Source organism: Falco rusticolus, chromosome 1 (genome assembly GCF_015220075.1).
Source record: "Falco rusticolus isolate bFalRus1 chromosome 1, bFalRus1.pri, whole genome shotgun sequence".
Lineage (NCBI taxonomy): Eukaryota > Metazoa > Chordata > Aves > Falconiformes > Falconidae > Falco > Falco rusticolus.
In genome coordinates this window covers 86,379,985-86,400,989 of record NC_051187.1, presented here as the reverse complement: position 1 = coordinate 86,400,989, position 21,005 = coordinate 86,379,985, and the positions used below count along the sequence as shown (strand labels likewise).

General features: G+C 43.4%; 1 protein-coding gene across 2 annotated transcripts in view; it reads left to right on the top strand.

Annotated features, from left to right (window-relative positions):
• The first annotated feature begins 1,511 nt into the window (after positions 1–1,511).
• Positions 1,512–21,005, top strand: part of DDRGK1 (DDRGK domain containing 1) — a 39,710-nt gene continuing 20,216 nt past the window's right edge. The window contains exons 1-4 of one of the 2 annotated variants that reach the window (XM_037387884.1): positions 1,512–1,670; positions 8,753–8,914; positions 18,483–18,589; positions 20,573–20,674. In XM_037387884.1, the coding sequence (XP_037243781.1) occupies positions 1,583–1,670; positions 8,753–8,914; positions 18,483–18,589; positions 20,573–20,674 (459 nt within the window). In that variant the 5' untranslated portion in view covers positions 1,512–1,582. The remainder of the gene's footprint in view (positions 1,671–8,752; positions 8,915–18,482; positions 18,590–20,572; positions 20,675–21,005) is intronic. The other variant, XM_037387874.1, reaches the window with a different exon arrangement.

Below are 21,005 nucleotides of genomic sequence, written 5' to 3'. Positions count from 1 at the left end.
AGTTTGAGCAAAGCATGAACAAAGTGGCATTACCATTGATTTCCAAAATGAGATTTGAAAGGTCATTATTAAAATAAAAATTTGTACTAAAACATCCAGTCTTTAGTTCAGTTCCTTTCTGAGAACTTTGAGCAAATTTCTTAATAGAAGCTGTTTTTTTCTGTGGCAGACAGATTTGAATTTGTCTCAAGCTCATGATGGTATGTGCACAGTCAGCTGTGCAGTCCACAGTAATGACTAATTAGCTAGAACAGTTATTTTGATCACGTCTAATGTCCAATTCTCTCTAATTTCCGTTTTCAATTTTTTACATTTCCCCTGACAACAAGCAGTGCTTTAAAACGCCACACTAAAGGGATCTCTGAAGCAAGAAAGGGCTGAATCAGTCAGAACTTTACAACCACAAAGCAAGTCAAAACGAGTGAAAACTAAAATACTTCCCCCCTCATTCACAGGACTGGACAGAAACCAACAAGTGGTTTCAGACCTAACAGTGGGTGACCATCCAAAGGGGGGGAAGTTTGCTCTCCACCCTCAGCCAGAAGTTCCTGCAGCATCTTTTTCTGCTGATACTTGTTCTGATCTGGCTAGTAGCCAGATCCAGGGGGAAAAAAAAAACCAAAAACCCCCAAACTAGTTCCCTGCTCAGGAAGATTGCAGAGTCATGGAGCGTTGCTGCCACTAAAAGGGAAGCGAAAGGAGGCAGATCCTCCATTTGGCTGGATACCAGCATTAGATCACGCTAAAGCAATTACCAATCTACAGCCAAAGCCCACGCACCTTATACTGGCTCTTCACAGATCAGTGCAAACCTGATTTTTAAACAAATCAGCTTCCTCTGGGCAGTTTGGTTTCCTACATTTTTACCAAATTAAGCCACCTTACTACAGAAGGCAGCCGAGTTCTGGGCCAGCCTCTGTGTTAGAGGCAAACTTGCTTTGTTCAGGCCATGTCAGGACATCATTCCTGCTGCTGAGCCACGCAGGTTCAGCTACAGTCCCCGCCTGCATGCCACTGACTTCAAGGCAGCAGTTACGGATTACTTAGGTGTAACTCAGGCTTCACTGCCAGGGGTGGCGCCGCTGCACGTTCTCCGCTGCAGGGCCACGGGTGGAGGTACCACCACGCGTGGGCCACGCACCAGCGCTCACCCCACGCTGCTGCTGAGGGGAACGCCTCACCAGCCGCCTCCAGCACCCGTACCCGTACCCGCCGGCCAGGCCGACCAGCGTCAGGCTTACGGGCGAGTTCGCCTCGTATATTTTGATTCCTTCTTTCAACTCCCTCCCCAGAGCACCAGCAGCCCGGCCGAGCCCGTGGTCTCCCGACCCGCTGCCACCGCTCCCTCACGGCGGCGCCTGACCGCCAGGCCCCCTCCCGGCACGGGCTGCCCTGCGCCGCGCCGGCCCGGCCCCGCCGCGCCCGCCTCAGCGCCTCCCCGTCTCAGGCAGCCCGCGGGCAGCCCTGGCGCGGGGGCCTTGCGGCGGGGCGGGACGGGACGGGACGTACCAAGTGCTGCCGCCCACCCCCTGGTGCGGGCGCTGTAGGCGGGGCTGGTCCGGCGCTGCGGGAGGGCCGGGCGATGGACGCTGCGCTGCTCGCTGTCGCCGCCGTGCTCCTCGCTGTCCTCCTCTTCTTCGCCACCCGCCTCCGCGGCCAAGCGAGAGCAGGTGGGTTACGGCCCGGTTAGGCCCCCACTCCGGCCCCGTTCCGGCGGGGTGAGCTCAGGTGGGCCCGCCCCTGTTGCTGGCGGGAGGGGGGGCGTCACCAAGGAGACCGCGGAGGGGGGGGGGGGGGGGGGGAGGTCTCTCCTCGGGCCTTCCCCTGAGGGGAAGCAGCTATGGTGGGGGGGGTCCCGGTGGTTCCCCGGGGATCCCTGGCGTCCTGCACCCTTCTCCGCGGTCCTCCCTCAGGCCCCGGTGTGGGAGCTCCGGGTGGCGGCGCGGCCTGCTGCTGCTGCCGGCTGGGGCCTTGGGCCCGGTGGGCGGCCTGAGGCGGGCCCTGGGTGAGGGGCTCCGGGCCTTGTTGTGGGGTTGGAAGTCTGGCTGGGCGGGCGGAGGGAAGGTGTCCCTGACGCTCCTTCGGCGAACGGGCAGAGAGATGCACCGTGTGAGGTGACAGCCCGGCCTGGCTGCCATGCCGGTCCTCAGCCCTGCTCCTTTCCGGCAGGCCCGGCGCAACAGCCCCTTAATGTCCCTGTCAGACATAAGACTTGAAAGGCAGGCCAGTTGCTCACTGCACCCTGACAACCTGCTTTACCTGCATTTCACAGAAAGTGCCCATTTTTCTCCTTTTCTACCTCACCTGACCCAGCTAGCCACACCAGGTTTAGGCGCAGTGTTGTGCAGTCCTGTTCTGGGAAAAGGTAGATGATACAGCACTTCCATGCTTCCTGCAAAAGGCAAGCTGTTTTATCGCTAACCAGTAGTTAGACCCGTAGAATTGTTTAGGTTGGAAATTCCTTTAAGATCGAGTCCAACCATAAACCTAACTCTGCTTAGTTCACTGCAGCAGCGTGAAACCTTGATGGAAGCAACCTTGTGTGGGTGCAAGTTGAATGTTACGGGAAGAAGTCAGATGTGGCTGTGAACTTACCAGCGTTCTTGTGTTTTCCGAGTGGAAGAAGATAGGTTGTTGAACTGCAAGGTCTCAAATTAAAATGTTTAACCAGGACAAATGCTGAAGCCTTCCCAGTTTCCAGGGTTTGGGGTGTTTTGAGGTTGGGTTTTTCTGTTGGGTTTGTTTTTTTTTTTCTTTTGGTGGGGGGAGAACTTTGATAGTTTTTTTTAAGAGGGGGAAAAAAAAGCCAAGACACCTTTAGTACAAACACAGCCATTCCGTTGGTAAGAGCTTTGTGTTAAAAGCAGTTTTTGCTGATAATTACATTTTCCAACACATTTCTCTCACACCTCCTCTTGTATAAACCTCGTCTAAATCTTTCTTAATAGCTTGGAAAGTGATGAAATTTCATCAGGTATCAAGTGTCTTAGAACTGAGGCCTTTGTAAAAGTGAGTGATGCATGTCCTAGAGAAATGATACTGCTGGAAATTTGTAATTTCCTGAGCTTGGCTTGTGTCATGACTTGGGTAAATCAGGGGCTGTAGGGCTTGGGAGGATTTCTTTTCTGTTTAAGCATACAAAATTCTAACGAAATTGAAGCACAAATACTTCTTTTGAATGATGTGAATTCTCAAAAAGCTCTGATAGTGGTTTTGAGCAGTTTGGTATAAAGTTACTTTACATTCAGGGTAATTTAATCATTTTGAAGCTTCTTTCACAGTGGCATCTTTTTGACGTTTCCACATTGGTCTTGCTTTTCTTACTGTGGTTTTAATACAATTTCTGCCTTAATAAACTGATTTCTGTCATTATAAAGTCCTCTGCAGAATTTCAGATTGTGGGGATTACTTTATTTTCCTTACGCAACAGAAATGCTTTTTCAAAACCATTGGGGCTGTGGTGTGCAAAATTTGGTCTTAAGTAGGAATTTGCTTTCCTGTTCCTTTTTCTTATGTGGCTAAATGGAAGCTGCTACAATTCTGCTAGTGAATCTGTTTTGTCACATGGAAAGGGCTTGGAACCAGGGACACTTGACTTAGGGAACTGGTGGAAGCTCTCACCTTTTCTTGTTAATGTTTAGGGATTGGGGCAGCCTGCAGCTTCTCTTCCTGCGCTCTCTTGAGGAATTGCCCTTTCAAAAATGTTGAAGACTTGCCTGCTTTAGATAATGAAGGGAGCTAAGGATCACAAGAGGTAAATCCTCTAAGTTTGTATTTCCTTTAAAAGGTCATTTTGAGCAGCATGGTGTTGCCAGCAAGATCATGTCTGGACTTGTTCTGCTGAGAATAGAGAAAAAAAACCCACATAGCATTACTGGCTTTTATACATGGTTGGCATATCTTTTTGTGAATAAGCCCTAATGTGATAAGCTGTGCTAGGCAAAAGCACCTCCCCAGGGAAGCCAAACATGCTTCCTTCTACCAGCTGCATTTTGAATCATTTTCTCGTTGAATTTAATAGGTTAGGTTAGCATGCAGGTAGAAGAAGCTGGATGCAGCCCGTGTGGTGGGAAGTCCCACTAACTTGTGAGGGTGCAGCAGGTGGTGCTCTCTGCACATCGGTGGGAGATGAGAGAGCTCACAAAGTAGTAGCAGTTTTGCTGAGCTGCCTCAAAACTTGCCAGCCCAGGTGTTACCCTGATGGACTTGCTTATCAGATATAACTGAAGATAATGTGCTATGATAGGCAAAGGATTGCTTCTCAAGAAAAAATGTCTTTGCTCTGAGTGGAAATTTGCAAAACTTAATGAAGGAACAGATTTCATATAATCACAGAATGGTTTGGGTTGGAAAGGACCTTCAAGATCATCTAGTTCCAATGCCCTGCCACGGGCAGGGGCACCTCCCACTAGCCCAGGTTTCTCCAAGCCTCGTCCAACCTGGCCTTGGACATTGCTGGGGTGGGGCATCCACAGTTTCTCTGGGCAGCCTGTGCCAGTGTCTCGCTGCCCTCACAGTAAAAAATTTATGTCTGGGGGGTGTAAATTAGGTCCTAAGAAGTCCAGGCTCCGAAAGATTTCATAGTAGTTTTTGCGGTGATGTAACAGTGGTGCTTCACATCCAGTTTAGGAAAGAGCTCAGCTTTCAGAGCAGAGTTCTGCTCCCTTCCCCTTTAGGAAGGAAATAATAGAGGCAGAGTCTCACAGATGCTGCTGTGCGCTGGCTGACAAGTCAGATGAAATAATCTCCATTGCTGCCTCTGCATTGTGCTGATGTTTCTTGAATGTGGAGGCAGAGCTGCTCGCAGCACAGCGGTAAAGCTGCTGTCCCCAGAAAAGAGGTATTGCCTAGGTTTTTGAAAGGCTGAATCAGAAACTGGAGAACATACAGATTAAAATAAAAATTAAACCAGTGTTCATTTTCCAGACACCCATTTAAGTTTGTTTGTATCGCTTGTAAATTTGAGGGCTTTGTCTAATTAATGTATTCCAGCCTGTCATTCTGCAAACTGTTGAGCAACTTGTGGATCACTTTTCTCACCTATTTAATGCTGGTCATTAAGTTTCACTGAAATGGCTCTAATTAGTCAAGTCTAATCTTGTGTGGCTAATCTCAGCATGAAGTGGCTAGCCTGGGGTGCCACTTATGTCTGAGACCTCTGCAGCTACAGGAAAATAAAAGAGATGTATTCAGGTAAGTGCAGTGGCCAAACCACACCCTGTGCTGCAGGAGGATGTGAAAAGAAACACGGGCCTAGACTCCAGAGAAAATGATTGTGACTTCAGATCTGATGGTCAGTGCAGTTCCAAGAATAAGAGCAAGACAGTTTTTGAGTGTAGCCTCCTGTATTCTTTGAAACCACCAGTCACACTCCTCTGTGTGCAGCTCTTATCTACAATAATTCCAGTTAAGAGGGAGAGCAAGGAAGTTTAATTTTCTAGGTAACTGCAACAAATGAAGTGTCTTAAGCCATGTAGACAAATCATTGACCCCTACAGAACCTGCCAGGTATAAGCATGTTACAGGCAGAGTACATGACACTTTTTCTTTTTTTTTTTTTTCCTCCCCTTCTTGAAGGATAGGAAGAAATGCAATGACTAACACTTTTTTTTTTTTCAAATGACTGACCAGCAGGATGCCTTGCAAACAGAAGCTATAGCAGGAGGGAGGAAGAGGAAAGCTGTGTTAAGTGTAGCTTTTCCTGCTAAATGACAATTCAGTGTCTAGGTGGCTTCTGTTGTTTGTCTGAACATTTTGGAGATCTGACAAGCATTGTTCAACAACTGCCTTGTGTATTTGACCATGATATGGGTTGGGTTTGGTGAGGTTTTGAATACTTTCTGAGCCCTTTTAGCACTGCTCAGCTTTGAGGAATTACTGATTCTCCTGTAGAGAATTAAATTGAGAAAACATAATAGCCTGGTTCACACGTTTGTCTCTGTGAGGGTTAAGCACCTGGGTTTGAAGTGGATGTGTGGCTTATAAATAGATTGCTCTTTCACAAAATGCAAAACAGTCTCTGTTTTGCAGGCCAAGAACCAAAAACAAGCTCTAGCATGAATGAGCGCTGGAACTGCACAGCTGATAGGCTGTACAGGACTGCCTTTGGAAGTTACTGAGGTAGACACACTGAAGCTTTCAAGTGAAAGGATGCTAAGGTTTGAATCGCAATGTATCTCAAGAACTTACAAAGAGAAATACTGCATTCATATAAAAAGTCTTTTTGCAGAATTTTTGCAGAATAAGTATTTCTGGCATTTAGTAGGGTCCCATATGTGGTCTGCTGTTCTGCCTTTGCAGTATGAGGCTTTCCTATAGCATGTTCTGCAGCATTCAAAATAAGCATTATTACACTGTAAATAAGACTGAGCAAGCCTTGAAGCAAAATGATTGGATCTCTGGAGCAGACACTCTGCAATTTATTATAGACTTGTTTTGGTCCACAGATAAAAGGAGTGAATGAGAACAAGAGGGTGACAGCGGTGTGATAGTGCAGTCACTCCAGTTGAAATGTCACAGTGTGTGTTAGTGCTGGGGGACTGCAACATTGTTGCAGCAATCCTTAATTGCTAGTGGCTTAGTTGGCCAGATGTTTCCCCAGATTACTCTGCTTTGCAGCCTGTGCTGAGCTCAGTGCTGCTGCAACTATATTGTTATCAGTACCAAAGTTAGCTGCTTTGAAGCTAGTTGAGATATAGTGACATGAGCTTCAAGTACACCTTTGATCGTCATGTAGGTATAGTCATAGTTAATCTTATTTTCTGATCATAGATATGCTAATAGGTTTTTTAGGAAGGCATTCTTTGGGTCAGAGGAAACTGGAGACTTGGCAGAGCATGGAAAGCATTTTGTGCTCCTGCTGGACCACAATATGATCTGGCAAAGCAGAAAAATAATGTCCTGATGAGTTTTAAGTAAATGAGTAGTTCTGCAGCTTTCCATGGGACTATTTGAATATTTATCTGAATTAAGGTATAGTAGTTAATACTTTCCAGAATCGAACAAGTAACAACGTACACAAATATCAGTTACTTTTATTAACAATATGCAAAGCACATATCAAGAATTATGATACTTCATCATTATCTTATTGTTTCGGCCTGACTACCATAGCTGATAGCAACAGGATTGTGGAGGTCTCAAAGAAAAACGCGGTGGAGGGTTTTCTATGGAGAACTTCTGAAATGAGCCCACTGGTCAGCTGCTTCATCCCACGCTGTCTCCCTGCTGCTCCTTTGTTATGATATTGCACATTTGTCACATCTTTATTAATAACTGAAGTGTATGCAGAGAGGAGGCAGTGAGGGCTGCAGTGACCTTTGGTGGTCTGTCTTTCCCTGAATGCATTTCTTGGGAGACCTGCAGTTTAAATCAGCATGGTAGAATTAAGTTACCCTGTATGCATTACAGCTGCAATGTGTAATCCTTATTTGCTATTCAGGTTTTGTTTCAGGTATAATGATTTACATATTCCACTCTGAAACATGCGTGCTTTGAAGTTTGAATTCAGATGAATCTACTTCTAAATTACACAAGTACAAAATAAAAAATTAAAAAAATACTTTAGAAGGGAAAAAAGTACTTCTGAGTCCTTGCCTTTTCGTAACTCAGAAATTATTAGACTGCTAGTCATGCCAGATAAAGGGAATTGTTTTCTGGTGGAAGAGAAAACCAAATTATCATTAGATTAAGTAAGAATATTTCTGGGGCACTTTGGCAGGGGTGGGGTCTTTGTTTTATGGTGTGTGGATTTATTTATTTTGTTTGGGTTTTACTTTGAGGCAAAGAATGCCAATGATATCCTGGAGTGCATTAGGAGGAGCGTGGCCAGCAGGTCGAGGGAGGTGATCCTCCCCCTCTGCTCTGCTCTGGTGAGGCCACCTCTGGAGTGCTGTGTCCAGTGCTGGGCTTCCCAGTTCCAGAGAGACAGGGAACTACTGAAGAGGGTCCACCAGAGGCTATGAAGGTGATGAGGGGACTGGAGCATCTCCCTACGAGGAAAGGCTGAGAGCCGGCCCATTTAGCCTGGAGAAGACTGGACTGAGAGGGGATCTTATCCATGTCTGCAAATGCCTTAAGGGCCAGTGTCAGGACGGGGCCAGGCTCTTCCCAGTGGTGCCCAGCGACAGGACAAGGGGCACAAAACTGCAACACAGACAGTTCCATCTGAATGTGAGGGAGAACTTTAGCCTGAGGGTGGCAGAGCCCTGGCACAGGCTGCCCAGAGAGGCTGTGGGGTCTCCTTCCCTGGAGACATTCAAACCCACCTGGACACGACTCTGTGCAGCCGGCTGGAGGGGAACCTGCTCTGGCAGAGCTGGACTAGGTGATCTCCAGAGGCCACTTCCAACCCTGACCATGCTGTGATTCTGTGGTGATTGTGGGGGGTGAGGGGTGTTTGTGTGGCCTCTGTCATATCAAAGAACATCAGCAGCACATAGCTATAGCTTTTTCTTTACTGTGATCTATACATTATTGCAAAAGAGAGTGCTGTCAGGATAAAATTTCTATTGCACATAGCACTGCTGTATTAAGAAGGTTCCAGTGCATGATCTCACTTAATCGCGGGAAATCAACTTACAGATATCTCCTGCCATGCAAGGGAAAAAAACACAGGAGAGCGGGGAGGCATTCTCTCGTTTGGTAAACAACACTGGTATTACACTTCTGATTGCAAAAGTTGACTAGCTAAAGGACAACTGCAGCAAGCAGAGATGGCAAATCTCTCCTCAATTATATTTCCTTTTTGCAGCTGATGAGGAACACCAGCAAAATGTGGCAGCAGCAGCAGCAGTGGCCAGGCCTTGGCCTCATACTGAAGAGCGCAGAGATGGGATGCCAAGGCGCCGGAGGAACATGGGAAACCGGATGATGGCCCAGAGTAGAGCGCAACAGGCAGAAGACTGGCTGGAAGGTAACATATGGTTCTGTTCTTTAGTAAACATTGACATGGACCTTAACAGCAGATGTGAAGGTTGGTGAAGGGCTGCAGTTTGCTGAAGAAAGGTTTTCAGTTTTGCTGGCTATGAATTATTTACAGCTTGACTATAATCTATTTGACTGTCCAGTTTCTCTCTGTACTTCATCACTTATCTCTAGATAACCACTTAACTTTGAAGTGTCTGCCACTTCCTGTGATGAATTCTGGCCACAGTTTGTGCCAACAGTGCATCACAACATATTCTTCACCTACTTCCTAGGAATTGCCTTTTGTATTTCCTGCTTAGCCATGCAGCTTAGATTTGGGTAAACAGAATCTGCACCATGCCCTAGGATAATGAGCTGGAGTAAAGTATTGGTTTCTTGTAAATCAGTGGGAAGCGTTAATTCCCCAATGTAATATCTGCAAAATCAGGAGTTTTCTTTCGAGAAGCCATCCAGGTGGTGATTGGAATCAAGCCAGTTATCTGGAGATCACCACAGACTGCAGCATTTTGTCATGTTGCCAGCAGGTTGTTAATGAGTCCTCTGTTACTGTGCTGGACCTACAGTTAATAACTATACTTCTGTGGTGTGGCTGGAGACAAGAATATGGTGATAAATAACATCTTTCTACACCCTGTAAGCCTCACTCTCTTTTCTGATGAAACTTCACACGTTATTATCTTCATGGCTAAAGAGATGGTATCACCATGATTCACCTAGCTGGATTGCTTCTACTTTCAGATTGTGGGTTAAGTGTTCAGGGTTTCGGCTCAAATGTTGATGAAGTGGGCTTTGCTTCACTTCAGTTTGCAGTGGAGATCCGGGTGTCTTTTTGGTCATCAGTAGGTGAGAAACAGTGAGTGCACATCTGTGTGATGCCTTGATTATGGGCTAATTGCACTTTCTTCACCTTTTCTTGTCTTGCAGTTTGTACAAAGTGTCTTGTGCTCATGTTGGCAGGTAAACGTGCTTTTCAAGCTCTTTATGTTCAACAGTTCTACAAATGGAAAATTGACAGGTCTGAACTTCTCAACTCGGTTATTTCTTTTCATGTATTAACATCCTGGAAAGAAAATGCAAACTAAAAACCTTTTGCTTTAAACTCCCGGCATCAAAAGTTTGAATGCTGAAGGCCGACAGTGAAGCTGTCAAAGCAAACTGCTTATATTACTTTGTCACTTTAGCAATAGAAGAGTCTGTGTCATTGGGCTTTATAAATAATTCTTTTGCAGGTTACTGTACAGCAGATGTAAGTGCTGCGGCTTTTGCATGAAGTTTTCTTTGAAATGGCATCCCTGTTTTTATTTATTGGGTTTTCTTACTTTTCCAAATTAAAACAACTTCTTGCTCTTTGCTTCTGTGTGTGTTTTTATTCGTATTTTGGGATGGGCTTTCCAAGTGTCTGAGCATGGGTGCACAACAGAAATGTAAAAGCCTTTGGAGACTGAGCACAGGCCTCAGCAGTATAGCTGTGGAGAGAAGTGCCTGTCCCTGGTTCCCCAGCATTGAGGTGTGCAATAACAGTGGCCATTATCACGTGGGATTAGCCCAGTCTGTCGTGGCCTGTGCTGCAAAGCCTTTAGCCTGGCCCTGAGCTACCTGTGTTAGTGTAGGGTTTGGGGGTTTTTCCCCCCTTAGAAAAGGGTGTGTTACATGCTTTGAAGCCCACTCTGTGGGCTTGTAGCAGAGGCCTGGAATAACTTGTGGATTTGTCCCCTTTTTGCAGAAGCCATGTGCGTTTTCTGTGTCATTGCATATAGAGCAGTTTTGTCTAATCATTGCCTCCATGTGAACCTGTTGAAATAGCAAGTTATTCCCACAGCAGAGTTTTATGTTATAAAAATTAGTTGACTGAGATGAAAAGAGAGCCCAGAATGCATGCAGTGATGTGCAGTGCCAGGCAATGCAGGACCAGTTGGGGCACCCAGGGCTGAAGAGCAAGGTTAGTTGGCAATGCAGACAGAAACATTGAAAACAAGCTAGTCTGGTTTCTTCGGACTTAAATTTGTAACTGTTCTTCTTGCTTTAGAGGGCTTCTGAACATCTGCAACTGAAGTGGACTGTTGTTGTTGTTAAAATATTGTTAAATTTGTTGAAATGTTTTACTAGTAAGTTTCTGTTCTGTGTGTGGAATTTCCACTCTGGGCCTGTGTTTAGCTTTAGGCAAAGCTACCTGATCCTGCTCTGTGTTGCTGACTTCTGCCTCAAGTTTGTGCAGGCATAACACCAATCCATTCCCGCAAGATATCTAGCATGGAACTCAGGAAGGGTATGAGGTTGCCCTGGCCATATCTGTGTTACCATTACAGTCATAGCAGTGGAGTCAGGTAAGAACTTCTGTTATCACCAAAGTATTCTGCCTGTTGGGAGCCAGTTCTGCTGACTCTAGGAAATGGTCTTAAAGCAACGCTTGCAGGCTTTGGAGTTGTGGTTAGCATGAGGGTTTTCTGTTTTCCATCTAACAATCAGATTTCAATTCCAGAATGAGAAAGAAAGCTTCAAGGGTAAAATAGTAGCCCACAGTTTCTGCTGCCTGTGCTAAGTTGTTTTATTATGCCAATACCCCAGTCTCTCACAGAGTAATGGGGGGACAGGATAACAAAACAAATTGTGGCACTAGGATCAGAACCTCGATAACTTTTAATTGTCCCACTTGTAGCTGAGATCTTATTAACTTGCAGGGCTGGGTAAGGAGTCATTTAATACAGGCAAGGATAGTAAATGATTGGTTTGAATACTCAAATCTACAGTCCTTGCCAATGGGGCTAAATGAGGTTATAATTCTTCCTTTAGCTTGATGTGGTGGGGTAAGACACATAAATTACTTGCAGGTTGTCACAGACAGAAGATAAACAGTGAAACACTAAATGCCTTGACTTTCCTACCAAAATTGCAACCCACACGGTGTACGTAGGTTCCTTATTCACGGGTTCCATGTGGGCTGCTCTGTACTGTGGGGGCAGGCCCCCTAGCTGTGTGCCTAATGCTGGCTCGGTTTGCTTGAGTAATGTTTTTCAGTGGTTAGTTGAATACTCAAAGGAGGTCATCTGTTACGAGAATATCAACATCTATTAATATCCTTTGATAACCAAAGATTGCTGGCGAGATATTTTTTGTTGGTGACAAAGTAGTTCTCAAAATGACTGAGACCCCTGAGCTGTGTTCCACCAGCATGACTTCCAGGCTGCCTTTAGAAAAGTGGGTTTGTTTGGCTAATATTGCCCAACTTAATTCTAGTCATAACACTACTGTCTTTCATGCAGCCTGGAGCAACCTAGATGACTGTTGTTAAAGTCTGCGTGCCTCATGGGACATCTACCCTGCACACTGTAGCAGTGTGCCTACGCCTTTCCCTGTGGAAAATGAGTCTGGAAGGAGAGTTCTGTGTTCATGTGGTTAGGTTGCTTATGATATCCCAGCTAGCAGACTTAGTTAGCTCTGTTGTATCTGAATTTAAATTGAACCCAGGCAGAAGTGGCTTTGTGGGGCTGGCTACAGGCAAGATGAAAATAAACTTGCAGCAAGGCATAATAAATGAGTGTGGATTTTAGGCATTAATCATTTAGGGCAGGAGAGGCCAAGCTAAGCAGTGGAAGGGTGCAGGGGAAGGGATATGTTTGAGCTGGGTTGAAGGTTGTTTGAGGCATTGGGGTAGTATGAATAAATAGCATTAGCCATTTCCCAATTTCTGATCCCATTTATTGATTGAGGAGGATGTCTTTGGCTCTGGTTTTTGTCTGACTAATGCTCTTGAGTGCATCCACTTGGATTTTGATCACCTTTGGGTACGCGTAAAGATGTTTTCTTGACACCTTTTGTTTCATGGCTAGCCATGTGCAGAAAATGCAGTCGTCCAATTCTTGTTGAGCTTGTGCTTCCAAACCTGCTCCTTGTGCCTTGGAACACTGCAAAGAGCTCTGCAGCGAAGAAGGTACTTCTCTTGACACTATACTTGTTGCTTCTTGGAGCAGAAAGTGACCCAGCCAATCTGATGTTTGCATAAAAGTTTTGGTACTGTAATTTCCTACAAGTGATAAGAAACGTGTGGGGATGAACTTACAACAGCAAGTATAGTTGGGTTGCCTTGATCCTGTTGTGGTAGAAATAGAGGATTATGATCAGAGGCAAACGTCTGTTTGCTTGAAGGACTGTTAGACATTATTTCCCACAATGACTTTGTGCAAACATGTAGTGAGAAAACCTGCCTGCCTCAGCACATGATACAAAGAGTTTGCGGAGAGACAGAGGCATGCACAGGCAAAGTACCTTTTACAGGGTTGTTCACTCAGTCAGTGAGTAGGACACAGGTTTTACAGTCCAGGTTTTCTGTTGCTTGGAGTGGTGTCTTGGACCAAAACTTGCTGTTGATTTGAGGGGTTGGCATTTTTGTTGGCTGAAACTGGTGGGGTGTCACCACACCATGATTTAGGGTAGTTATGGAGAAACAGATTTCTCTAAGAAATTATAGCAATTTCCAAACCACCAGGCAAAACAAAGCCCACTGGGCAGCCCTTTAGGTGGAAGGCTTTGGTGCATGTTGCGGGGGAGGCTGAGCTAGATGAGGAAAGAATCAAGGCAAAAGAGAAGGACGTGCCAGGAGAACCTAAGCAGCCCAGTACATTTCCAGGGAACATTTCCAAGGGTTCAGTTTTAAAAGATGCTCACTTCCACATCCTTCAAACAAATGACTTCGCTGACTTGTTGTAAAAAGTCTTGCCAAAAAAAAATGGATTTTGTGTGTATTACTGCATTTGATTTCTTTTTTAACAAACAGAAAGTGAAGACTGCATCAAAGAAATAATCTGGAACAACCTTTATTCTGAAATGGTGCAAGCTATAGACTCTCCACTTTTAGCAGTGGCATGTAAATCCAAAATATTAAATATCCCAGCATCTGCATGCCTTTTCTCTGAGTTTTTAGCATTGTATGTGTGAGCACAGGTGTAGTAGGAATGTCCAGTGCAGTGAACATTGGGGTAAAATTACTTCCCCAGAATGAGTAACAATAAAGCCAACAGCTTTTGACAGTCTGAGTGCTCTAGCCTGTAAAGTAAAACATGACAACAAACAGTTAATGATTCCAACATAAATTAAGTCATAAGTTCCTTTCCTTTTTTGCTTGGCAAGGCCTGGAGATCAGAATCTCAAATTTTTCTTTGTGTTAATCACTATTGAGGAAGAAAGCACAAAACAAAAAAGGGTTTTAGAGGTCTTAAAAAATATGATTGGGTATGTTTTATTCCCATTCAGTGATGGATACTGTGCATAACTTAGAGAAGAATGTGCTTGTGCTGAAATTTCTCGAAATAAGAAGCACTTTTTCTGAGCAGATTGTCTACCTTGCGTGTCACACTGCATCTTCCTGTGCTCTGATGTGCTGAAAGATCTGGAAAATATGTAAACTTAGAAACACTGATGTGGTCCCATGCTGTTCTTGTGAAACAACTGGTGATAGAGCTATATTAATTGATGTAGTAGCTGAAATTAATTTTAATGCTTAATCAGTAGGAAAACCTTTCTAGTACAGTTAAACTTTGACTACTAATATCCTAACTAGTGAATCAAAAGTTAATTTTGACTTGCTACTATTCATATAGAAAGTGACTTCAGTGTTATCAAAATATCCACAATGTGTGTCTACCCTTGAGACATTTTGAGCACAAATGGTGTGTGGTTTCTCAGTTATGCCATAGGGCTTTATTAGAGAAAAAACTTGAAGTCGTTTGACTTCTGCTCAAAAGGGCTAATGTCCTTTGTTTGCTGTCCTTTCTCTGTCCTAACTGTAGACTCATTTTTTTATAGCTTCACATTAACAAGCCAGTGTGTCATTCAGTTCCTAAATTGGATAGCTGCCAAATTACAAAAGAAAAAAATATTAAAAAATGTTATGATTGTACCACCGTAGGGCTGTGTTACTCATGAGTGCCCACACCTTTCCATATGGTGGACTGATTCCTTTCCAGTGGCTGGTGTCATACATCTATTCAATGTTAATAATGTGCATATGCCTTCTGCCTTCAGAATGAACTGTGTTTTGCCTGACATCTTCCCCCTCTTTCTCTTACTCATCTTGTTAGGTGCTGCATAAATGGTAAATAAAGCAGCTAGCTGTGCCCAGTGAAGTTTTTGTGAGTAGCCACATGTGCAGCTCACATCCTTTTTCATGGACGGGAGTCAATTTGCTTCACTTCCAAAACTTTATAGGAAGCACGACGGACCCTTTGACATAAATGACAAGGACAACTAAAATATATGGCGCAGGTTGTTTGGGAATTTTTTCATATACTCTACATGGTAGCTGGTAAGTTTCTGTCCTGATAAAGAACATTGGCACTCCTGCACACTTTCTAATGGTATTGGGAAGTATGTTATAAAATTAGTCTGTATGTTTCAAACACTGTTAACTCTTTCCTGTTGTCCTGCTTCTCACTGTCTTCAAAACATTAAGGAAAAGCTAAGGTTCCCTGAAGCTACCTCTCTGCTGGCTAGCTGAGCAAACCCCGTGTTTGTGTAAAGCAGAATATGTGAAGTGATGTGAAAGCATCGCTGTAAGTCAGACTATTTCTGCTTTCTGTCTTAGAGCTGGATGCTGGTGGGAGTGCTTTGCAAGTTCTGGGAATTTTGTTATAGTTGTGTTGGACGCTGCAAGATGGACCAGAATGTCTTGGTAAGGCTGTGACTGTGCCTGAAAGCAGTCCCGTTATGTCACATCCAGGCAGTTCAGGTGGAAAGGGTCCTGTGTGCCTTGAGGTTTGGTGTTCTTTATCAGCAGCTTACCATGAAGTGGGAACAGAACTTGTGTTCTGTGGTACTGTGAGTGGTTAGGGAAAATCACTACTGGAAAAACTGCTTGTGTCAAGCTTGTAGCGCTAAACTCTTTCCTGCCACAACCCTACATACGTCTCAGAACTACCATGCTTTAAAACATCAAATAAACTGTACAGAGCACGATGGAAGATCAGTCTTCAAACAAAAATACATTTTTCAGCTTCAACTATACAATGATGTCTGGTGGTATTAGGTTTCCCAACTGAGTATGTATGCAGGCTGGCTGGACATGGTGCTTTGGGTGGTGATAAACTGCTTTCACAACAAGTGAGCACACTTAACTGAACATCTTGCATCACAGCTGAAGTGTCAGGGGTAAAGGGGGTGCATGTTCCTATGGACTGACCGTTGCATCAGATGTACTGGTGTTGGCAGCTATGAATATGTTAAAAGCTGCTGAAACGATAGCTCCTTTATTTTAAAAGAGGAAAAAAAAATATCACTGGCTGTGTGCAGCATCCAGTCTGCTTTTGGTGGAGCTATTCTGCTATAGTAACCAATTGATTCAGCAAATCCTTTTACCATGTGCTTATGTTCTTGTCAGCATGTTCAGGTTTATTTAGCACATATTAATTGCACCCAGGTAGTGTAGTGCACTGTTGACCTTTAAAGCTCTGCTGAATCATGGGCTGCATCTGCATCATTGTATCTGTCTTTTGTTGGGTGTAACTTCATGCACTAGAAGAAGCTTGGAGGAAGTAGTACTTAACGGATCACATCAGATGCTTCAAACAGGAGGAAAGCAAATGCTACTGAACAAAGGTATGTTTGATCCAGGACTGGAAAAAGGCTTTAAAAGCCTTGCTAGATTTCTGCCTAACCTCTGGCTCAGGTACTCTTAATATAGATGAAATGTGAGAAGCACACAGAGCCTCAGGTTGAGTAGTGTCATAGCTGTTATTTTATACTTGTGGGGTTTTCCAGAAATAATTTTCTAAAGAATACCACCAGTATTGAACTGTTAATTTTGGAGTAATAACTGCTAATGGGTTGTTCACCCATTGTTTGGAACTCCCCTTGGCCCAGTATTTAAAATACAAATAAAGTTATTTTAAGCTTCAGCAAAATTGTAGAAGCAACTGTGTCAAGTCCGAGTGTCCCCTGTAGCTCGCTCTGTTTGTGGTGTAGGAAGGGGGAACCCTTTTGATCATCTCGGTAATCAGATACCAATAATTCTCTGAAGCCCAATTCAGCAAGCTTGCCTTATATTAACTTCCATATCCTGAAAACAGCTAAGTTATTTGAGAGCCACCTACACAGTTCTCAATTACATTTATTTCTAATGATGTGTCTTGGTGGCTTAACTATGTGTATTGGAATTAGTAAAGTGTTTCAAACCTAATTCTACATATATAAGAAAGGTGAGTCTTGTTCATTCATATGTTCTTTTAATAGCAGGTTTTTGGGTTCCCAAAAAAAGGCAACCAGCTGCTCTGGAGAGAGCTCCCTACAGAAAACATCCTGGCACCAGCCCTACCAAAACCAGTTCTGGTGATTGCCACAGGACTCTCAGCTGCAGGCTCTCATGAAACTGGTTATCAAACATGATGGGCTTTTTCTGCTCGTTAGCCTGGTCTTAAACGAAGGCCTCAGGAGTTGTGTGAGTGGGGAACTTGTTCTCCCTCAGTTAAATCTGAGCCCTCATCACTGTGGGGAAAAAAACATCCCCTGCACACTCTTTCCCCTTCTCCCTCCCTAAATAAACACTTCGTTTGTGGAAAATAGCAGTAGCTGGCAGTGCTATTCTTCAGATTACCTGGTGGACTTCAAGTGTGCTGATCTGAAATCAGCATCAAGCATGACAGCACTGTGGATGCTCGAAGTATAAATTACTTTACCAAAAAAGGGATCCGTGTGACAAAGATCTTTGATTTTGATTCTCCCATCTGATTCAGACGCATGAATCTATATATTGTGTAGCATTTCATGAAGTGAGCTAATGATTTCTTTTTGACTGTTGAGGTCAATCCACAGTACTTAAGTTGCAGGATCAAGGACTAATTTAGATTAGCAAATAAAGTGGCCAAATGTTTGTGAGACATTGGGCGGGGAGGAAATGGCAGTCTTTAAAAGCTCTTTAGTCTTACTTAGCCCCTGGGTGAGCAGAGATATAATGCGTTTGCACACCATTTGAGCATGAGGCTTTCAATATTTCACAGTTGCATCTTTATAAACAACCAGCTGTTGTACAACAGGCCCAAGATTTGCATTGCAGGGATATTTTATTCCCTCCCACCCCCCCCTAGGGTTAGCTATGTCAGGCTAAACCAGTGGATGAGTGGCATGCCTCCAAATCCCACTTTTTGACTGGATGTCTGTTGTGTTAAGCTTTAAAGGTAGCGGGGAAGAAAGTTTCTGCAGGTGAGTGTTTAGAAGTTGCGTGGTGACAACTATTAGTACTATGTGTAAGGGAAAGTATATCTTTTAATTGTGGAACGCAGGAAATGTTTATGAAAAGCCTTCCTTCAAAAGAGCAAGTAAATTTTTACTTCTGACTTCACTTGAGTGTGTGTGTTTGCCTTGTTACTTTTACTCTTTTACTCTGTGGCTTTGGCAGCCTAGTGTGATTTTTTTTTTTTTTTTTTTCCCTTTTTCCATCTAATAGGTCTTGTCTGAAGTGTATGTGTCTCCTTTTCATCTGCTGCTGCTTTCCTGGGAAGCAATGAAGTTTCTTGAAGGGATTTTTTTTAATAGACAATTTAAAAATTTTCATTTACACAATGTTGCAGAGGAAGACGATGCTGAGGAGGTGCCAGAATTTCAGGTGTCTGGAAAAATTGGAGCAAAGAAGCAGAGGAAATTAGAAGAGAAACAAGCCAGAAAAGCACAGAGAGAGGTAAGCATTTCCTGCCACGTATGAAGCCCAGAGCAGAACTCGGCTATTATCAGAGTAATAGCAGTACTCAGCAAAGAACTGGTGATGACAGACACTCCAGAAAGGCAAAGGCAGTGTCATCACTACAATAGTTGTGGTTTTGTTTTAAAAATATAAATTCAGCTTTTTAGGTCATATCCCAAGAGGGCTGTGAAAAATGGTGTCTCATTTTCTTTCCATTGGGTTCTCTGGCATTCTTGTGGGGAGGAGAGAGGAGTTAAACTATTGAATGCTCTTTATTGGATGTTTCCACTGGTTTGCAGCTTAATGTCAGTACTGTCTCCCTTAAAAATAACTCAGGTCAAATAACTTGGGTCCACATAGTATTGTTGTAACGCCGGGTCTCTGACCAAAGCTATCAGCAGTTCTGAGTAGCATTTCACATGCTCTTATAGTACAAAAACTTTATATGGGTTTATATATGTTTATTGTCTTTATGGATTGGGGGAGATGAAAAGCAGACCCTGTAATCCACTGAAATCTGTAATGCAGACAGATTTTGGTTGAAGTTTGGCCCTTAAGCAGAGACCAGATATGCAGAGTGAACGTGCTGCAGCTTTTCAATTTTCTTTCTTAAATCTGTGTATAAAAGTACTTAAATACTGTTGCATTTTTTCAGTTTTGCCCAGCATTTTGCTGTTAATTCCAGGGAAGCAACAGGCTTTTTGAAACTTACTTTCTGAATTGTGCTTGTGGATGGCAGCAGGTTATGCATTAATTCCTTTTAGTTGTTCTCCGTATTTTTTTGCAAACTCTGTATTGTTCTGTAACTTGGAAGGTAGGGCTGCAAGAAGTAAATACAACTCAAACAGCCTTTGCATGACAGAGCCTGGAGCGTAGGGTGGACTTGACACGTTGTACAAAAAGACAGAGTTTACGAAACTGCTAACATTTCTGTGTAGAGGGTCCAAACAAACCTAGCGAAGTCCCATCCTGAGAATTTTAGTGTCACTTGAGGTTTAAATCCGGTTTCTGCTTTACAGTGTAGTGATATGCCCTGAAGATAGGGCAGTTGGAATAAACTTGATTATTCTGTTTATATATACACTTTCATTGCTTCCTTTTCTTACTCAATGCTTTAACCATTTTGTCACTACTTTCCATATCCATTCTATTTAATTAGCCTCTTTTTTTGTGGAAAATTTGAGCAAAGTTGAATGAAGTTAGATAAGCATCGGTTGGTAGAGTGAGGATTTTATTTTAAAACATGCTGATTTTTATTTTCCCTGTGTAGACAGATAAATTCCTCTGTTACGTCTTTTTCTCTGAAACATTCAAAGCCACAAATCCTCCACTTGAATGTCTTCTGCTTGTTCTCTTAATATATTTTCAAATTTAAGTATATTGAAGAGATTGAAGAACAACTTTAAAAAAAAGATCTCTAAACAATGCATTTTCCTTTTTTATTTTTCCCACATTTTGCAATAATCTCTTTGCTGGGTTTGATTTAAAAACAAATAATGAAATTATTTTGAAGAGACTGGTACAGCTTTTTCTGTAAGAGAATCTGTCCAGGTTAATGATAAATTTGAAGGTAGTTGATTTTACAGAGTTTATATTCCCCTGTCCTTTTTTTCCTCTCCTCAAGGTCCATTCTCACTCAATTTTAAGTGAGGAGAAATGGATTACCATTACGCAATATTGCTTAATATCACTATAGTAATAAGCTCTTATGCATATTCAAAGCTTAAACCCTTACTGAGATACAAATCAAGCAAGTGAGAAGGGTAATTTCTAAACTTATCACAGTGTTAAGTATACTGAAGAGCACAGGGGGGTGGAGGGGTTTAAATGATAACGATGACTTATTCTCTTTACTGTTTCTTTCTGAACATGCATCTAAGAAGATAGTAAGAAACCCACCCCCCAATGGTATCACAATATGAAATTAAAAAATGTGTATTCATGAAGGGTAAGTCTTGGCTTCATAATGGTTTTTTTTAGGCTGAAGAAGCAGAACGAGAGGAACGGAAAAAACTTGAGTCAAAAAGAGAGGAGGAAAGGCGGAAAGAAGAGGAGAGAATACGTCTTGAGGAAGAACGACAGGTGGGATTGGTTGTATTTATAGATGGAAATTTTGAACCAGGTTTGTTTCAACGCAAGTTCTGTGATCAGCAGAATTCCCTTTGGCTTTCGTTACTATTGCATACATCTTTTATTGGGGGGGGGGGGGTGGGGTGTGTGTGTGCTTCATTTTGTTTAATTTACAGTAGTGCTCAGTTATTTCGACTGTAGGTCCCAGCTTTGTTTCCCCAAGTGCTTGGTAGAAGTGAAAACTACTCCAAACATTATACACACATGTAGCAGCAAGTACTCACCCGTAGTCATGTCTAGGGCAAAAAAAGTCCCAGTCTCCTGCCTAGTGGATCTGCTATTG